The sequence below is a fragment of the Maylandia zebra genome, linkage group LG1 (assembly GCF_041146795.1).
Source record: "Maylandia zebra isolate NMK-2024a linkage group LG1, Mzebra_GT3a, whole genome shotgun sequence".
Classification (NCBI taxonomy): domain Eukaryota; kingdom Metazoa; phylum Chordata; class Actinopteri; order Cichliformes; family Cichlidae; genus Maylandia; species Maylandia zebra.
In genome coordinates, this window is record NC_135167.1 from 24875778 (window position 1) to 24895187 (window position 19410).

Below are 19410 nucleotides of genomic sequence, written 5' to 3' on the forward strand. Positions count from 1 at the left end.
ATCCTGATGTTGACGTTAATATCACAAACCTTCAAATGATCCAATAACATTTGAGATGTTTCTTACACCACCAAAGTGAACCTGAATGTGACAATGAATGAAAAGCAATAGAATTACTAAAATCATTTGAATACATTGCCCTGGGACTAGAAATACTCTGAAGTCTGGTGGCAGTTCCTGTGGGACATGGAATATAATTTTAGATGTCAAAGCAAAAACCCTCTGGCGGTGCCAGAGTTGATGGGGTTCACCAACAGCAATAGGATTCATCCTTTGGTAAGAAAAAAAAGAAAAGAAGTTCAAATGAGTCCTCTCTTAACATTTCTGATATTCAGTTTATAAAATAGCACAAGTTTCTAAAACTTGTGGCATAGGCACTTTAAACAGATCATTTTCAGCATTCACAGATTTCCATGTATAGAATAAATGTTATAATACACAATAAAAAGGGCAATCCAACAAGACAGTAACAATACAAATATGTAAAGGTTTAACTTACATTACAATAAGGTATATAAATACATTATAATGATTAGTAAAATCTCTTCACAGCTTTCATTATGTTACTTTTACATTTGCCACCTGACACTGGAGCAGATGACATTGAAATGGTATCTAGGCAACACTACAGTTAGCTTTGCTCAAGTCATCTTCCTCAAATTGACATTACGAGCGTAATTATTCATTTCGGTTACACTAAATTAAATAGTTTAATTTCTAGGTAAGGTCTGACAAGGAATTTACTAAAAAGAGTTCATGTTTAACAGACTGCTCAATTACTATTTAACAAATGTGGTCCTTATTATGGAATAAGGCATGCCTGAATAACCGCAGTGTGGCTGCTTTAGACTGAAATGAAGTCTTTCATGAATGTTAACTCATACATTACTTAAAATTTTATAAGGTGTAAACAAGCTAGGATGATATATTCACACCTGACTGTTGTATGATTGTTGTAATGCTACAGTCACACTTTAGCACGACTGGGATTATTGTGATGGTGTGCAATGACTTTCCGATCTTGTCTTTGAAATCATTGCTTTGACCACTTGCAGTCAGTCGCTGTCCTCAGAGTGACTTTGGTGCATCAAGTCAGTTTACTCTCAGTCTGCATCAGTTTGTGACTGATTGCTGTCAAGTTGGCAAATACATGCATACAATCTGTGATAAATGGGAGAAAATTGCAGTTCTGTTGCTATCTGCATACACAGAAAGGCACATTCACTTCTTCTATTCAGAGTCCAACCAGATCCTTGTAAATAGAAATATAATTTCATCCACAAACAGTGACGTAGTTGCTCATAGACAGCAATTTAACTGCAAAATGACAACCTATTTTTTTATACAGGGCCATAACTAGAATACAACCAGTTGGCAAGCAGCTGAGTTAAATCCCTTATTGCAAAAAGATCCAATGCAGATGACTTGTGCTTATCAGCTGATGATGAATGTGTTGGCAATCTCTCTGCATTTATATAACAATTATTTGTAAACTTCAACCAGTCTGTTTGAGAGTGATTGCATTCAATCTGAGTCAGTCATTGATTGGAGACAGGTTGCTTCCCATCAGGTGACTTGTGCAATCGCCTTGTGGACAAATGCAGTCCTCCACAGGTTGAGCATGTTGCAACACTGAGCCTCTGGTTGCAGCAGCTACTTGCTATTGGTCATCAAAAGCAAAAAAAGAAAAGAAAGAGCCCAATGACCCAAACCACTGACTTTTCCTTGTTGCTGTTTTTAATCTATTGTGTCTGAGCTACAAGTCAGCGGTTGGTTTCCATAAGCTACTTCGTCCTAAACCTAATGAACTGTATGTATTTAACAAAAAGTTTAGGATAAAGTGATACACTCAAACTATCCAGCTCAGATAGACTACTCATTACAAATAAAGCACAACCGAACGGAAGGCAATTCATTGTGATTAAAGATTAATGGCTCAGCCCGGCACCGAGCAGCAGGTGAAAGTACAGGGCGTGAAGAGTTAAAATCCCACGAGAGCACTGTGGAGAACAGGTCGAACATGTTTGAGGAGAGAGCAAATGAGATCTCGCAGAGAACTGAAGAGGAGTTTAGAAGTCACAGCGTTGAGTGACACGGCCATTAACTCAGATTGAGATGTTAAACACAGTGGTACTGTTCAGCTTACTGTAATGGAAAAGCCACAAATAGCCTGCTCAAGAAGAGGTCTGTGGGGGACAGTTAACTGGTTTACAGATGATTTCCTGACAAACTGTAGTAAATAATCTAACCTCTAAACAAAGCAGAGTTCATCAATAAAATCAGAAGCAATCAGATAAGATAATGGGGACATAAAGGGCTTGTTTGTCATTTGGGGAAACACTTATCTTCTTTCTGGCCAGAATCTATAGCAAACCCATGTCTGGGTGCAAAGAATAAGGCGCTGGAGCCAGAAACGTGATTAAGCTGGCACAGGAAACAGACCAGGAGCAACTAAGGGAAAACAGCTAGCTCTGCTAAAAAAAAAATGTAAGGCTCTCAAAGTAACTAATAAACATGAGGCATACTGCTTGTTTGATCTATGCAAAATTGGGAATATGAAAAAGTCATTTGCGGGTTTTATTAGTTCTGTGACAAACAAGTGTTTAGCCTTTATGCTATAACCTGCTAATTACCTGCTAGCTAGCTTCACATAGCATATAGATTTGAAAGCCCTTTCTGGCTTTTTAATTAATTCAGCAGTATAAACATGTTAGAATTATATGTGCACAAAAAAATTCCTGGAGACAGATTGACTCCATGTTACATGTTAACCAGATTGGGATTAGACAGATAATGATGAGAAACCTGAGGGTGGAATTTCGATAACTGGTTTTTAGAGTGAGAAGGTATTGTTGCCATGTTTTTGTACTGTGGTCGCAGATGTGATGGAAACCCCAAGAAGTGCAGTCTGAATGTTGCCCATTCACCAAAAGTCATTTGTAGGAGGTCTTTAAGGTCTTCCACATCGCCGAAGACCAGCGCTGGCCCATTGAGGTAATTGCTTTTCACAATGTCGATGTACTTACTGGGGTATCGCATCCTCTCCAGCTAGGAAAAAAAAGAAAATGTGAAACTGAGCAATATTATCCTTCCTGAAATAATTTAATTGATTTATAACACCACACTGCTTGTTTTCAGCAAAAGCCCTTCAGCGTAATTAGCCTACGTTTTAGCATTTCCCTCTATATAGCAATGTTAAATGTTTACAGTCAACCTAAGCAGGAAGGATAGTAAATGGTGCATGCAATTAAATACTCATTACAGTTGGTAATTTTATCACACCAGTGTCATTGCTGTTCATTCTCTCTACATCATATCTGTGCCTTATAAAGTTCTTTCTAATGAAAATACTGCGTGCTGCAGTCAGGATTTTCAGTGTATTTATCACAAAGTGGTAAAAGCAAGCCTTCATTAGAAATGCTTCTGCAAAATGTTTATTTACTGTGCTGCTTTTTTTTATACAGCATCTGAGTAATGGTACAATAAAGTGAGCTATTAGGGGAAGAGCTGCAGGCAGGCAACACAACTCTAATCTTTCAGGTAAAACTCCTTTTACCCTAGCCCAGTGTCGCACCATGTGAAAAACTGAGGTTATATATGACTTGATTAAAAAAAAAGAAAAGGGGTATTTATTGACTGATTCTTCATTATTATCAAACCACAAGTTTGACTGGACTATATAGGAACCAGAACACCGTCCCAGTCCCAGACCATCTAATACTGCCATTTTGGGGAAGTTGCTGGCATCTCATGGATTTGCACAAGATGTCCTTTGGCACGGAAAGATGGGTCTGTCACTCTAAACCCATCACAGATGGATGCTAGGATGCAGATAATCTAATAGAATGACTTCATGTGATGCCCTGAGATGATAAAGCATTGAACCAGTTGTCTGAACAGGTGTGTTTTCTTATGCATTACTGAAAATCAGCTGCTCAAGATGTCACGAGAGGTCAGCCAAGACTGAAATCTTACAGAACATAGCTTTTAAGGAATTTCTTACCTCTTTACATACATCCTCGGTGTTCATATTAATGATCTTTGTGATTGGCAGTGGAGCTAGGTTCCTCATCCAACCAGAATCTTTCAGCCTGGATGTCCCTCTGATGTGAGCCAGCTCATTCTTAATTGAATGATCTAGGTTCACTGTTGCTGCTTCAAATGTCTTCAAGTCTTTTACCTTGAACTGGAAATCTACTTTGAGAAGATTTTCGAACAGCTCAGCATCTCCATCCTGCTCCAGGAAGTCCTCAATCTGTCCACTCATTACATACAGCTCTGCTTGGGACACACTGAAGACTTGCCATAAGGTCTTTGAATCATAATCGCTGGGCCCAGCCTCACCATCAATATCTGCCCTTTGTTGAGCATCTTCCACACACTGGAGGATCCAGCTGAGTCGGCAGGGCCAGTGATTGGCTAGGATCACCCATGCTGCAATGTATTCTGGTTGAGGAAGCTCTAGGTTTAAGGCTTTCATGATTATCACAGTTACTCGAATAGAGTTGATCACTCTTCTCATTGACATGACATCATCTAGCATGTACTTGCTTAGATTCCTGTCATTGCTGCTTAGGATGCTTCTGATTAAGTTATCTAGTTCATCTTTTATATCCAGCATTGCTGCTTTTGTATTGATCAGAGGGTACATCTCCTTTGCTTCAGATGTAACCTTCTCTAGAGACGAATTGGAGGAATCGTAGGAATAAGGAATTCCTCTGTGTTTGACTTCAACCGTGGGAGAATCCTCTTGAATTTTTGACTTGCTACTAAGTCTGTAAAGTAAACTGCGCTTTGAATCATTGGACAGTGGTGGGACTGTGAAGGGCAGAGTCACTATGCTGTTCAGCAATGCATATGCTTTGTCCTCTTTGCTCAAGCATCCATCTGCAAAGTTCACTTTCTCTACAAGGACTTCCGGATTTACAGCAAGAATGGAAATAAATGGGCTCTCTTCATCTGAAAGCAAAATGTTCATAGCATCCAGGACTGCAACAATTTTCTTAGGAGAGCAGCGGTCCAGATTAGTGATATTCAGCACGATTCGGATCCTTCTCCTCTCGAACACTTCCATAAACTGGATGAAGCGGGACAAACACCACATTTCCATCCTGACTTCGTTCATGAAGCCCAACTGACCACTGAGCCGCTCATTGTCCATCCCTCTCTTAATGTTCAGTGTCTGGCTGAAGATGAAGTTCTTCCCCATCAGAATGATAAACTTCAGTATGCTCACTGCAGGGACCCCTAATGTGGCAATTGCCAGGCCTTCCAGCACACCCACCTGGCCATTGCTGTCATCCACCTCCTCATCTGGTTTCAGTCCAAATTTGGGAAAGCCAACCGTTAACAGGATAATCAGGATGATAAGTGGTACCACCAGAAGGGAAAGGAGAAAAAGCCACAGTGGGCAGCAGCAAATCTTCTTGGAACTCCAGTGGTTAGGACCATCCTCCACAATCTGAGTTTTTTTTAAAACAAAAACAAAGCAAAATAGAGAAAAACATACATATATACATACATTATTATCATGCTTTTAAACATGGATTCAGAGTTGCCAAATGAGGTTCATGTTCTTACATTTTCTGTACCATGAGGTCTTATTTCTCATTTTGGTTCTGGGTAATATCTCCAGAACTACTGGCTAGATTGATGGAATTTGGTAAAGATATTTAAATGCCTCTATGGATCAGGTCAAAACATTTTTTGTGATTACTTTCATGAGACTCGACAGTTTACAGAACTAGTTACCTGGTCTCAAAAACCAACACACCTTCTGGTTAACATTTTTTCTTGGGAATTCTTTCTACCAGTGTTAAAAACAGACAGCATAGAAAAGTCTGGTTTATAGTTACAGGCTTAACTAAGATATGACTATGTTGAACATGATCTTTATAACATCAGAATAAAAAAGATTGTTGTTATAAACCTCTAGAATTATTGTCAAGCGGATTTTATTGGCACGTTTGTCATTATCGAGATTTATAATGGTTGAAAAAGCAAAATTAAAAAAAGTAAAAAGGATGCGCAAAGCACCCTCCACTAATGTTGTGAGTGTTGACATTGCATAGTTTGCCCAGTAGAGGGCACTCTGGAACTTGACAACACATTTTGGAATGCCACAGATACACTAAGCCAGTGTTTCCCAACCTTTTGGAGCCACGCCACATATTTCACATTAGAAAAATCACACGGCACGAATTGGCTTGGTTTTTCTGCCGTATACCATTTTTGCTTTCTACTCACCACCACTCATGCTAGGGCCTTAATTTGGGTCAGAATTTTCTCCTGGACCCAGGTCAGATTGTCTATTTTCTCTTTTCAAATACTTATCTATTGCTATTGCACACTGCATTGTCTCACTCACAGCATGACTATTATGTAATTTCATCTTCGTCTTCTTCTGTTTTACTGGCAGTTGACAACCCATTTAATTAGAGCAGGAAGTTGTACTGCCCTCTAGTAGAAGAGAATGTAATTGCTCTGCCCGTTACTCACGGAGTACACTTAGAGTACTAATCAGGTGGAACCAGATAAAGGCACACCTGATCATTTGTTGTGGCACATACAGTGGTTGGGAAACATTGTACTAAGCAGATAGTATGAGCAGAGTCGGGTGGAGTGTATGTAAAAAAATAGCTACACATTATGTTATTATATTAGCGAAATCTATATTTTGTGTTTCTGAATGAAAAAAAATATTGGCCAATATATAGGAATATCAGATTTTTAAATCACCAAATATTGGTATCTGTATCGGGTCAAATTGTCAGTAGGACCATGTTAGCAGGTTGATGTTAGCATTTTGCAAATAATCTGCCGCTCTCAACAATTAGACAAAAATGTAGCTCTATTGAGACAAACCTTGTTCTTGACTTCCTCTTCTTCATCATGTTGAGCTACACGGTAGAGTAAAAGTTGTAATTTTCCAAAGTTCATTTGCATGGCCTCAATCAGCCGTATAGCTATACCGGCCCAAAGCAGGTCACTACCGGCAAAATGCCAAGCACTGAAATGCACATAAATGAATCTGACGTTTCGTTCCTGCTGGTTCTCCTTTGTCCAGATTGGCCTGTAGAAGAGCAGTCGTCCAATAAGTGCAAAAAAGCCGGTAAATGAAGGCTTAACCGAACGAGGCCTGGATCCTTTTGCATATTCCTGCTCAATCCTTGAAGCCTCTGAATTCATGTACACTGAAAATACACAAAACAAATAGAATACTGACACAGGTATCTGATGGTTGAGTTACATTTAAGAATAATATTAATAAAGGCAGAAATATGGTTATTTGGTCACAGAGTTGAATGTCATGGTAATTTAAGGCTTTTGATAGTTTCTCTGAACTGTTATTTTTCCAGGGTGGAACAAGCACAGCATTCATCTTTAATGATTTTAAAAACAAAAACTGGGTGCACAAGTTTGAATTTATTTAAGATTTTCTCTGATCCACACAAGTATGCATACAGGCTCTGTATATATACAGTCACTTAAATCTTTTAATAAGTGGTGCTCAAGGTTCAGCATTGTTTTAATTTGACAAGGACAAGTCCTATTAGGTTCACACTCGGCTGCAAACCATTCCAGAGCGATCTGGAGGCCATCACCTGATGAAGCCAACAGAACCACATCATCTGCAAAAAGCAGAGAGGAAATTCTGAGACCACCCAAGTGAAAGCCTCCCACCACTTGGCTATGCCTAAAAATTCTGTCCATAAAAATTACGAACAGAATCTGTGACAAAGGGCAGCCCTGGCAGAATCCACCACCCGCTGGGAACGAGTCCGACTTATTGCTGGCTATGCGGACCAAGCTCTTGCAATGGTTGTATATAGATCAAATGGCCTGTAGCAATGGGCCAGACACCCCATACTCCGGAAGCACCTCTCACAGGACACTCCGAGGGACACTGTCGAATGCCTACTCCACAAAATACATGTCTACTGGTCTACTGGTTATTACAAGAAAATATAATATACACAATAATCCATCATATACAGAGTTAATGAATAACACTGTATATCATCTGTCTGCAACATTTTGAAGCTTCATTATTCTACGAGTATTTTATGTTAGTATCAAATCCTTAAAACACCTACGTTTTAAAAAATGCTACTCTAATAAACCTGCTTCATTAAGTCTGCTCGTGTTATTTGTTTACATGTTGAAATGCCTGCATATACAAACTATACTCAACAGGATTATGTCCTCATTTGTGGAATGTTTGATGTCATGTTATCTCTTTTACAACAACAGCTTAAGTGTGGTAAAAAAGCTCAGTCAGTCTGTAAAGTGAGAAAAAGATTGCCTATAGTCAGTTCATATATGAGGAAGCAAGAGCTCTATTTTTTGACTCATTACAAAAACAAAACAGCACGTTTAGCAAATGTTATATTGTTATACACCACAGCGTTATTGCGAAAGCTGCAGTTTTTATAGTCACCATGCTATAGTTCTACACACTGCAATCATGTTCACAGCCATCTGTTGGCACTGCGATAAAGAAACAGATTCAAAACTGTATTTACATGCAAAACACGGAGAATTTAGTCGTGTTTGTCTTCAAAATAAGCATCCTGTCGTTAGCGCCTGGTAGGCTGGGCCAGACAAACCTACCTTGCATTTGTTTGAGGATCATGTTGATTCGATTCTCACATGAAGCGTAGAGTCCCACAGTTAAAGGTGATGAGACTTTTGTAAGTGTCTTGGACAGTGCGTATGCATATATGTCATCTAAAAAATTAAAAAGAAAGAGCATCATGGTTTTCTTATTTTACATCCTCATGCATTTTAAACGTAAAGTCTTATTCAGAGAGTCCCCACAATTCCTACCAAGTAATCCAAAGCTGCTAAACTGTTTGACATACTGCAGAACATCAGTGCAAAGTCAAACTGAAACCGGGGAAACAAGTTCTCCAGTCGGAAGTGAATTTCAGAAAATGGGAAGGAAAAATTGAGCAGCAGTGGACAGGCTGCTATCAACCACTGTAATTTTTAATATGACAAATCTAGGAACAAACCAACCATTTCAAGTTAATTTGACTGGATGAAGGCATGCACATAAAGTAACTGTACCTTTCTCTAATAGAAAATATATTTAATTACTAACTTAGTAAAACACAAGAATGGATTGTTGGTCAAGAAAAGATGCCAAGATAAGCTACGGATAGGAAAAGGGACTACTTAGGAGTCTGTGGTCTAGGTGAAAACAATAATGATGACATTATTAGCCAGTAAAACTGTGAGCTCCCAATGCAATGTAATTAAATTAATAATAAACTATTTGCAATTACAATGGAGAGAATTACCTATAAGGCAAAGTGCAGAAACACTGAAACAGTTGTTCATATCAAACAGATTCAATGCCATGTATGCACATTAAACCAAACACAAATACAAAACAACACCATCGACAACAACAAAAATAAATGGAAAAAATAAATTAAATATCCCATTAAAAAAAAAAAAGCCCAGAGGGCCTTTATATGAGCTGGGCAGAGGGAAAGAACTGAGGATGGAGGCACTTAGCCCGTGGTAAATCACTGCATTAATAAAAATGCATGAAGAGGATGTCTCATTTGTAAAGTGAAACTGAAAATGAACCCCTGCTGAGGGGGTGGAGCTTCAAATATGTTATTATTAAAGAATAAATCACCTTCTGTTGTGTTCTTCATGATGATTGTTTGGTGAGACCAGCTTTCACAGACTATTCGTTCAGCCTGTGAAGAAAAGAAACAGCAGAGATCTCAGTGCAGCGGGGTTTCTTTCTGCTGCCCCATGAACAATGTGGCCCTTATCCACTGTGGCATCTTTTTGGAGAGATGTATGGTCAGGTCCTTAAATATATTGGAAAACAGCTCATGTTTTGTCATTGTGCCTCAATACAAGTGAACAAAATGCGATGTAAAGTGTGAAAATTCAGCTTCAAGAAATTTGGGAGAAAAAAAAAATTAGAAACAAATCAAACAGAAAAACAATTAACCAATCAAAAACTGCATGACAACGAAACGCCCCAAAATAGACCCCTGCCCATCCTTCACTATGAGCACGGGCGTGTCCTCCTTCTTTTTTTAAGATGTTATTTTTGGGACTTTAAGCCCTTATTGGATAGAGAGAGTGTAGATAGAAGTGGAGAGAGAGTGAAAGACATACAGCAAAGGTCTGCAGGTTGGAGTCAAACCCTGGCCTACTGCTTTGCGGCCATACAGCATATGGTCGCCTGCTCACCCACTGAGCCAAACCGGCGCCATGGGCACGTCCTTCTTTCAGGTTAAAAATTAGCCAGTGTTTACTTTACAAAGGCTGGAAACAGAGCCAAGAAAAAGTGCACTAGTCTAGTTCCCTCTCAGACCACTTGAATTACACCATGTGTTTGAGTCATCTCCAAATGCAGTAAAATGGCGTTGCCTACTGAGCTCATTAAAATGGCTGCAGTTTAAAAAAAATTCTGATGGCTGTCGGGATTCCCCCTCAGCATCCTATTACATGGATGTACGATATCAATTTAAAAATCCAAGGTGACATCATCCTCGATTTTGTTTGCAAGATTTTCAGAACACTTGACGTCTGATTTATACTATAGATGCACCTATGGTATCAATTTCAAAATCCTACGTTGCCTCCTTCTCGAGTTATCATATTCACAAACTTGGGTATCCATGCCGCCCTCCACCTGCCCGCCCGTCCAGTTCCATGGCAGGACGACATCAATACCCCATCAGTTTTTTACAGCTGAGGGGTCAAAAAAGTTAATTTTCTGGAATTAAAGCAGGAAGTGTGCGCTTGAATCACATCGTCATTGCTTCACTTCAGATCCTCTTCAGATCTTCAAAAGCATTTATTTGCTATGACTGCACAGATTAGTTATAAATCATTATTAAGACACTGATAGAAAATCCTTGCGTTGCTTTTCTCTTTGATAATTTATGAGAAGGACTTGAAGTTGAAACGGTCTCCGTCCTCCACGTCTTTCCTCGAGGGTTCTTGTTGAAGAACATCTGCAACACTATTCACTAAAAGTTTCTGAAAATTGACCCCGCCCAACCATAAATATAAACTAATAAAAATAAACTCACAGTTCCCTTTGATACCACATAATCTTATATTTACTACATATAATCTTATAAGATGCACCTGCACTTCCTGGCCAGTTTGGTTCAACTGCTCTCAATGCAAATATCAGTCACACAATTCAATTTAATTCAATGAAAGGATCTGAGCTGCAATACAGCAATTCAGTGAATCTTTTCTTCTTTTCTAAGTGTTGGTCGAAAGGCATTTAAAGGATAATGACACTAATGTAACGCACTTACACGAGACCTCAGGCCATTGTCTTTTAGTCCACAGGAATGTCAGCAGCTTACCTGAGTCATTATTTAGCATTGCTATTATGTTGTTGCTTTCCCTGCCAACAACATATTTTCAGCTTGTGCTCTTGTCTGCACACGTCTAACAGAATCAGATCGACTGTGGAAAACAGAATGGCAGTACTGACCTTGTTTTGCGTTGAAGTAATGTTTAACTTTCATTGTACGATCAGAGTATGTAAACTGCAGCCCTAAAACTTCTAAAATTATGTCTGAAGCTTCCATAAAAGAATGAATGGTATATTATTCTTGGCTACAAGTGTGGTACTAAACAAACAAGCTTACCTGTTCTTTGTTTTAAGTGGTCTGGAGTAAAACAGAATAAGACTGCCAGCAACAGCTTAGTTGTGGTGAACTGTATGTCACTAAGACCTCTGTGCTGTAAAACTTTACAACCCTAATAAGATTAGAAAAAAAGAACCTGGTAATGAGAGGCCGTCTCTGTAGGCTAGGCAGTTTCCAGGAAATGAGGTCACAAGCAAGATGAAATTATTTCTGAGAAATTAAGGTGTGCATTTCTTCCATTCTTCTTTACTTTGCACCTAACTCATGCTCCCAATCTCCTATCTATTCACAGAATGTGAGTGAAGTGGGTAGTTCCTGAAAGCATTACAAGGTAGAAAATATCCCTATTTTTGCAATTGCTCCTGGCATTAACTGTCCAACTTTTTCGTCTCGTGGAAAAAAATGGAAAAAATGAGTGATTTTATGCTGGAGCCTTGGGTGTGCATGATTCATGAGTTGAATTTCTTGGTATAGAGTCCCTCAGGTTGAGAATGACTGGATTGCTCTGCCCAGCCTGAACTGACATGCAAAGCAGTTGCGATGCCAAAGCAGCAACACCAAAGCTTTTTGCCTGGAGTAGGATTTGTTGTGACATAACTGGTTAGTCAAGCTTTGAAAAACAAGCTAGAAGCTTAATTTCCCTTGGCATATTTCTTTATTTTTTATTTCTTTATTTTATTTTAATTTTTTGCATTGGCCTCTTCATACCATCTGGTGTCGCAGTATACCTTGTGCTACAAGTCCTTCAACAAACTACAGCAAAAGAACTGGGCAGAAAGTCATGTCAAGGTGGCTGCTTTCAGAATTCATTTCTGATATTGCATTTAAAGCATATAAAAAGACAGAAGATTGGAATGAAAAGATTTATCTTTAACTCTCTTTATCTTCAGTAACATACAAATGGCTATAGAAGTTTGCAAGTCTATAGGCCTGTTATTCATTGGAGCGGAGAAGGAGATCAGAAAAGTCAATTTTACCTTCTGTTGCTCATTATATGAAGATTAATGGGCACTTGGGCAATGGACAGACTTTAAAATATAATGTATATATATATATATATATAATGAGTTTTGAAATAAATAAATAAATAAAATATAAAAAGGAAAACACACACACACAAATTACCACCTGTGGAGTTGTTTTGAAGGCGAGATCAAAACCTCTTTTTGTATCAGCAATAAACATGTTTATTTCTGCTATAAAGAGTGTATGTGAACTGACTCACATTGGGAGCCAATCCCAAGTGGTTATTAGAAGAATTGCAGTTTTTTTGCACTTAAGCTTTGGGCTTTATTTTTCATCTCCACAGGCTGCTGCCAGGGTTGGAAAAAGTCATCTTTGCAGAAGCTCTTTAAAGAGCGATACCCATTAGGATCTCAGCGGGCTCCAACACACTCTCATTCCAAAACTGTGAACTCCTCTCCCAGCCATCGTAGGGTGAGAGGTGGGGTATACACCCCCAGAAAGGTCAAGATCACAGATAGAAAGACAGCTACACACTCTCGCAGCCTACACCTATGGGCAATTCAGAATCACGAATTAACCTAACATGCAGTTCTTTGGACTGTAAGAGGAAGGCTGTCTCCAAGAGTTTTTAAGTGGAGCAGGGCGGTGTGCACGGAGGAAATTCAAATTTTGAATCCGAAAGAAATACAGTAAAGTAAAGTGGCGACATAAATATTTAGACCCTTTCCTGAAGTAAAAGTCATAATCCTGGTTAAGTAGCCCAACTTCACTAAAGGTAACTACAGCAAAGTACTCCTTAAGCCAAATGGTCTTTTTCTGAAAAAATATATTACTGGATCATAATCTTACTCATTCAGTGTGTACCACATTTTTTAGCATATACTTTCATACTTTTTTTCTCTCTCCTTTCTTTATTCAAATCAGGCAACAAAATATATATCTCATTTACATTGACATAGTTTTTTTTTCTTTTTTCCCCCCTTCCCTTCCCCTCCCCTCTTTTTCCCCTTCCCTTCCTTCCTCTCCCCATCCTTTTTACATAAAATATAATTATCATTATATAAACAATCATATCTATGTCTATACATACACATTTATTATCCTAAATAAGTATATTCAAAGGAGGGAGAGAGGGGAAAAAAAAACAAAAACAAAAAAACAACAACAACAAACGAACCCCCCCCCCCCCCAAAAAAAAAACAAAAAACAAAAAACAAAAAACAAAAAAAAAAACAACACCTGCGTAGACCCATATATATAATCTTGGGGCAGATATGAGAGGAGGCCAAACCTCTCAGTTTTACTTATTAAAGTAATCTATAAAGGGTTGCCAAATTAGGTAATACTATTTAACATTATCTCTTAATGAAAATTTAATTTTCTCCAACTGTAAATGATACATTGTGTCTCTTAATAAAGCAGAATGAGTTGGGGGGGCTTTATTTTTCCAATTTAGAAGTATAAGGCGTCTTGCAAGCAATGTTATAAAACTCAGAGCATGAATTTGTTTATTATTTAAGTTTTTAACTGTAGCTACACCGAATAGTGCCATTACTGGGTCTGGGGGGAGCTGTTTTTAAAAAATATCAGACAAAGTTTTAAATATTTTAGACCAGTAGGTAGCGATATTAGGACATGTCCAAAACATATGTGACAATGAGGCAGAATTCTGGCCACATCGGTCACATCTTGAATCGGCCCCTGGAAACATCCTTGAAACCTTCAATTTAGACAGATGGAGCCTATGCAAGACCTTAAATTGTAGCAGTCCGTGCCTGCAGCAGACAGAAGTGGAGTGAACCAGTTCTTGTGCCTTAGTCCTTTCATACTTTAATGACTTATATACAGAATCATAAATTAGTAGAAACTGATCTGCCTGTGTTAGGACACCTGTCAGTCAAAGTGGCCAATCCCCTGATCCCAAGTGTCTCTAGAGACCAAAACAATGCTGTAAATGCCTTTATTTAAAAGACAGGAAGTGGAGAAAGAGAAAGAAAGAGGGAGAAGACACACAGCAAAGGACATCGGGTCTCAATTGGACCTCAACTGCCCAACCTGTGGGCTAAACCAGCACCCACAAACATGCTTTTTAATGATGCAAAGCTATTTTGGGTTTCCATGGAGACAGACTCCCTTTTGGAGCCAAATGCGGTTTTTGGTACTTCCCTCTGTCGGCTTCACTTTTTAGCCTGAAAGTTGCTACTCTTACCAGGACGGAAGCCAGAAGCTTCTTGCTGTGCGTCGACACTGCTAACCATGACTTCCTGAGCTTCCATCCATCTCCCCTTCAGGGCTGCAGTAGTGTCGCAGCCTATCACGGCTGTCATAGAGCGCAGGCGGGGCACGCTTTTGAAAGGTCACCAGTTGTACTGCTAACACAGAGAGATAGACAACCATTCACACCTACGGCCAACTTAGATGAACCAACTGACCTAACATGCATGCGTTTGGACTGCGGAGGATCTGAAGCAGGAACTTGTTGCTGTGACAATCGATACACCACCGTACCACCCAGTATAAAACTTACAAAACTCAGGTCCATAAAAAAACTGATGATGTCATGGTGAATATGTCCACTTTTAAAAAAACAAACAAACAGTAGGGCCATATAACAGCATCACACACATGCATCTATCCAAGTTTGAGGCTATTTGCTGAAATGAGGTTTAATTAGCATATGTCTGATTAAGATTTAAAGTGCTTGGCTCAAGGGTGACTAATTCTGTCTTTACTCCAAGTACCTGATTGTTCAACGACTTTAATTAACTTGATTGTCATAGATCGTTAGGCTGTGTGTCCCTGTATGTATATGTATATATGTCTGTGTGTGTGTGACAGAGAGACAGTTCTCAGTTATTGCTCGGCTAGAAGTCTTTTGCAAATCAATACTGAATGAACTGGATATTACCTCCCCCGCCACACCCATGGCCTTTCACCACATAAACTTTGCAATTAAGGTTAATGAATTCACCTTCATGATTAATCAAAGATAGGCATCAGACACAGATAAATTATAGCTCAGGACTGCGAAGACTTGGAGTAATTTTCTGCTAAAGTCGAGGGTAAATTAAACTAATATTGTAATGGTTTGGGTTCAGGGGATGACAGTTGTTTTCTGACAGGAGCTTGTTGAAAATTTGCACACTGAAGATCATTTGCATAAGCTGGGATGCATAAACAGGTCGGGTGATGGGAGATTTTTCTTTCAATTTTTTCATTTTCCTCAAACCCTGTTGTGACCGAACATGCCGACAGAGGGTGCTAAAGTATTGTGCAAGAAAGCGGGACAATAATGTTTGATCAGTGGCCCTTCATCTCTCTGCTCTATTTGGTATGTAGGAGCAGACCTGACAGTAAAGAAGGCATTTACTGAGAACAGGGTGCGGTCGAGGGCTTAAAATGTGCTAGAACTTCTCTCTGCTCGGGTGATGATCATTTAATGTAAATCAGGAACTGCAGTGCACAGGACACACACTCTGTCTCTTACAAACACACACACACACACACACACACACACACACACACACACACACACACACACACACACACACACACACACACACACACACACACACACACGTGCAGAGTAATATGTGTCTGCCTTTATTCCTTATCCATTCTTCCTAAGGGCAGACAAGCTTCAGTATTGACACACAGCCTGACACCAGCTTGGCCCCAGCCCATCTTGCCCAGCCTAATTGGCCTCAAGACCTCTTGTTGGTGTGATCTATTGATCAGTCTCACTGCAGATGCTGCTAAGTCTCAGGGAGAGGACAGAGAAATAGGCAGATATACTGAAAGTAAGCGCTGCCAAATCTGGGCATGATGTCTTAAGCTTCGCCGTTCCCTCTGCAGAGCTGTGCAGCAAGCAAAGATGATAGGGTCTTCACCCTTAGGTGCAGGGGTCCAGATTCTTGCCACAAGCTGATTCACACACATTGATTGTCCTTTATTTTTTACCAAGTGGATGATGGCACGAACAAATGGAGGTTTCTGAATGCTGTGACCCCCCCACCCCCAAAAGATCTATAGATACTGTCTGCTTTAACAATCCCACCAGAGACAGATGAAAACTCCTCCACACTCGCAAAATCCACTTTTTTCTTTGAAACCTCTGTGGTAAATATTAGGAGGAGAAGGGGAAAAAAGAGAGGCAGCAATGAGATTGCCACTGAAGAGCCCTTCTGGGGTAGGGGTGAGTGAAATGCCATGCATGCTGATCTTGTATCTATCAGCGCAAACGTCCTATACCTGATTATTTTTGTCTGCACCTTCAGCCTCATTTCTATTCACATTCAGATTCCCGATCACATCATCTCATTCCCATCTATTTCCATTCCCACTTCTCCTGCTCATTGTCTTCCTTCTCAAACAGTGGAGCCATTTCAATGTAAATAGTATCTGTGCTTATCCGCCTCTTAATCCGGCTCCGTCATTCTGTGCAGACTTCCTTCAAATCCCGGAAAAACTCATAAGAGAAACATGCATATGTTTATGAGGCCCTTCCACACAATATGTCCTTCACTACCTCATAAAAGGCAATGCATTCTTCTTCATGTGGAGCACAGATTTCCTATTCTCTGCCGTGTGCGCGCGAGCTACATTCCCATATGGTATTACATTTATGATGCATGACAAGGCTCGCAATTCTCTCCCTCGCCTCTGCAGCACAGTACGACTAACCAGAGCTGTCCAAAAGTCACGCCTGTGACAACGGGGATCATTATACATTTTTCTTTCAGTGCTGCTGCCTCTCTGTATTCTTCTCTATGCCTCCATGAAATCTGTCTTTATCCTGCCGAGTGAGAGTATAGCTACCAGGTGCACACTGAGCCCTTCTCTGAGTGGTGGTGCCTGGAATGAGTGTCCAATCTTTGGACCTTTTCACCATCACGCAAACTTACACGCATGTGTGCACACATTCACGCAACCTGCTGATCCTGCCTCCTGTTTTATTGTCAATATCAGTCGGCTCAGGGGTTGTATGGGTTGACGGCTGTTGACAGGGGCTGGATTGTGGAGGTAAGGATGATGGCAGCTCTTGCGGAGATAGAATAGCTGTATCTTGAGACCTCTTGGAGGGTGTTATTAGGCTGTTATGAAATCTGCTCCCTATCAGACCTTCGGTGAAGCAAGGGGGGGAGGGTATAGCCAGATGCAGAGCAAAATACAAGTGTTGAGTCTCTCTCACTTCCTCCTATAGCATCCTCTTATCTACCCCGCTACCTCCTTCTCTCATGCTGCCTTCTCTTTAGTATGGTGCCACCTGTGCCCTTGTTTTTCAGTCAACACAGCCTGCAGTCTCTCTGCACACTTTCCACAAAGGAATTGTTTCATCATAGAAGGAATGGTACTAATCTTGTTTGATATCTCATGAAAATATACATGTACACCTGAAGGCATGCAGCACGCACTGCATCATGATGCCAGGAACCTGCTGTCAGGTTGCACCAAAGCACCTGACGAGTTACTTGAGCACACAGATCATTCCAGGACATCAGCTGAAGAAATGCTGTATAAACATCAGAAAAACGTCAGTCATTAGTGCACATACACAAAAATGCTAATACGGGTACTGTACACAGCATGGCGGGGAACCTGCACGTGACACTAAACAGATACAATTGTTTGTGCATCAAATAGGAGTTAAAACAAAGCAATACTGGAAAAAAACATCTCTTTTGGGTGTATCCACAGCACTGAGGAGCAGAGGTGACATTTAGGTAATTACGCTTGCCTGTTTTTGTTGGTTCCTTAAATCACAACAATAGTTTTCATAGTAAAACCTTTTGGCTTCTCTCATTATCGTGCCACTGCTGTTGTTTCCTTGCGGTGCTAATTGTGAGGGAGTCTCATTTACGCTGTACAGAAAATGGCACAAAAAAGTGATGCTAACCCAGTAGTGCATTAAACCTCCATTTCGCTGTGATAAAACATTGGCTCCACGGTGGAGTGGTTAAGATAGCCGGTTTGAGATCTGTTTGGAACTCAGCCTCAGTGGGTTACAAGTCAGCGTACTCTCGGTGTTGGTCCCAGGCTTGGATTCATGTGAGGGTGGCATCTGGTGCAAAATCTGTGTGAATCCATCTGTTGTGACGACGCTTTGGGAAATAAAGGAGCAGACAAATGCATCTGGGGAGGCTGTGGCTCAGGAGGCAGAGCAGGTTGATTGCTATTTGGACGGTTGGTGGTTTTAAATGAAACAACTCAGATGCAGTTGAAGTGCAGACTTTCAGGTTTAATTCAGTGGGTTGGACAAAAAGACTGCATAAAAATGTGAGAAATTAAAGCATTTAAAAAATGCAATCCCTTCATTTCGGGTGTTTAAGAAGAAACTGAACAAATTAAATAACTGAAAAATAAGTGACATCGCCAGATGCTGGGTTTCCACCTTTGCTCTGCCAGGCCTTTTCTTGCTGTTTGTTTGTGGACCTTTTTGTCAATAAACATTAGTCACCCAGTACCACTGGCAGCCATGCATGCCCAAGTCATCACACTGCCTCCACCATGTTGTGTGCTTTGGATCACGAGCTGTTCCATGCCTTCTCATCATCTTGCTTTCATCTGTCCAAAGAATGTTTTTCCAGAACTGTGCTGGCTTTTTAAAAATATTTTATTTAGCACAGTCCACTCTAGCCTTTCTATTCTTGAGGCTTATGAATAGCTTGCACCTTGCAGTGAACCCTCTGTATTTACTTTCATGTAGTCTTCTCTTCATGGTAGACTTGCATATTGATACGCCTACCTCCTGCAGAACGTTGTCCACATGGTTGGCTGCTGTGAACGAGTTTCTCTT

At 40.1% G+C, this 19410-nt stretch overlaps 1 protein-coding gene and 1 long non-coding RNA gene across 2 annotated transcripts; one reads left to right on the plus strand and one right to left on the minus strand.

The window, feature by feature from the left end:
* Positions 1 to 365: 365 nt before the first annotated feature.
* Positions 366 to 11739, minus strand: nkpd1 (NTPase, KAP family P-loop domain containing 1). The gene is made up of 6 exons (XM_076883847.1): positions 11649 to 11739; positions 9653 to 9716; positions 8614 to 8730; positions 6865 to 7193; positions 4004 to 5461; positions 366 to 3048 (listed from the first exon to the last, which is right to left on the minus strand). The coding sequence occupies exons 2-6, from the start codon at positions 9669 to 9671 to the stop codon at positions 2761 to 2763; spliced, it is 2211 nt and encodes a 736-aa protein (XP_076739962.1). The 5' UTR covers positions 9672 to 9716; positions 11649 to 11739; the 3' UTR covers positions 366 to 2760.
* LOC143418599 (uncharacterized) lies at positions 2432 to 3879 on the plus strand. Its single transcript, XR_013098605.1, has 4 exons — positions 2432 to 2487; positions 2881 to 2994; positions 3465 to 3540; positions 3666 to 3879. It is a non-coding gene; the product is annotated as an uncharacterized LOC143418599 (long non-coding RNA).
* Positions 11740 to 19410: the final 7671 nt, after the last annotated feature.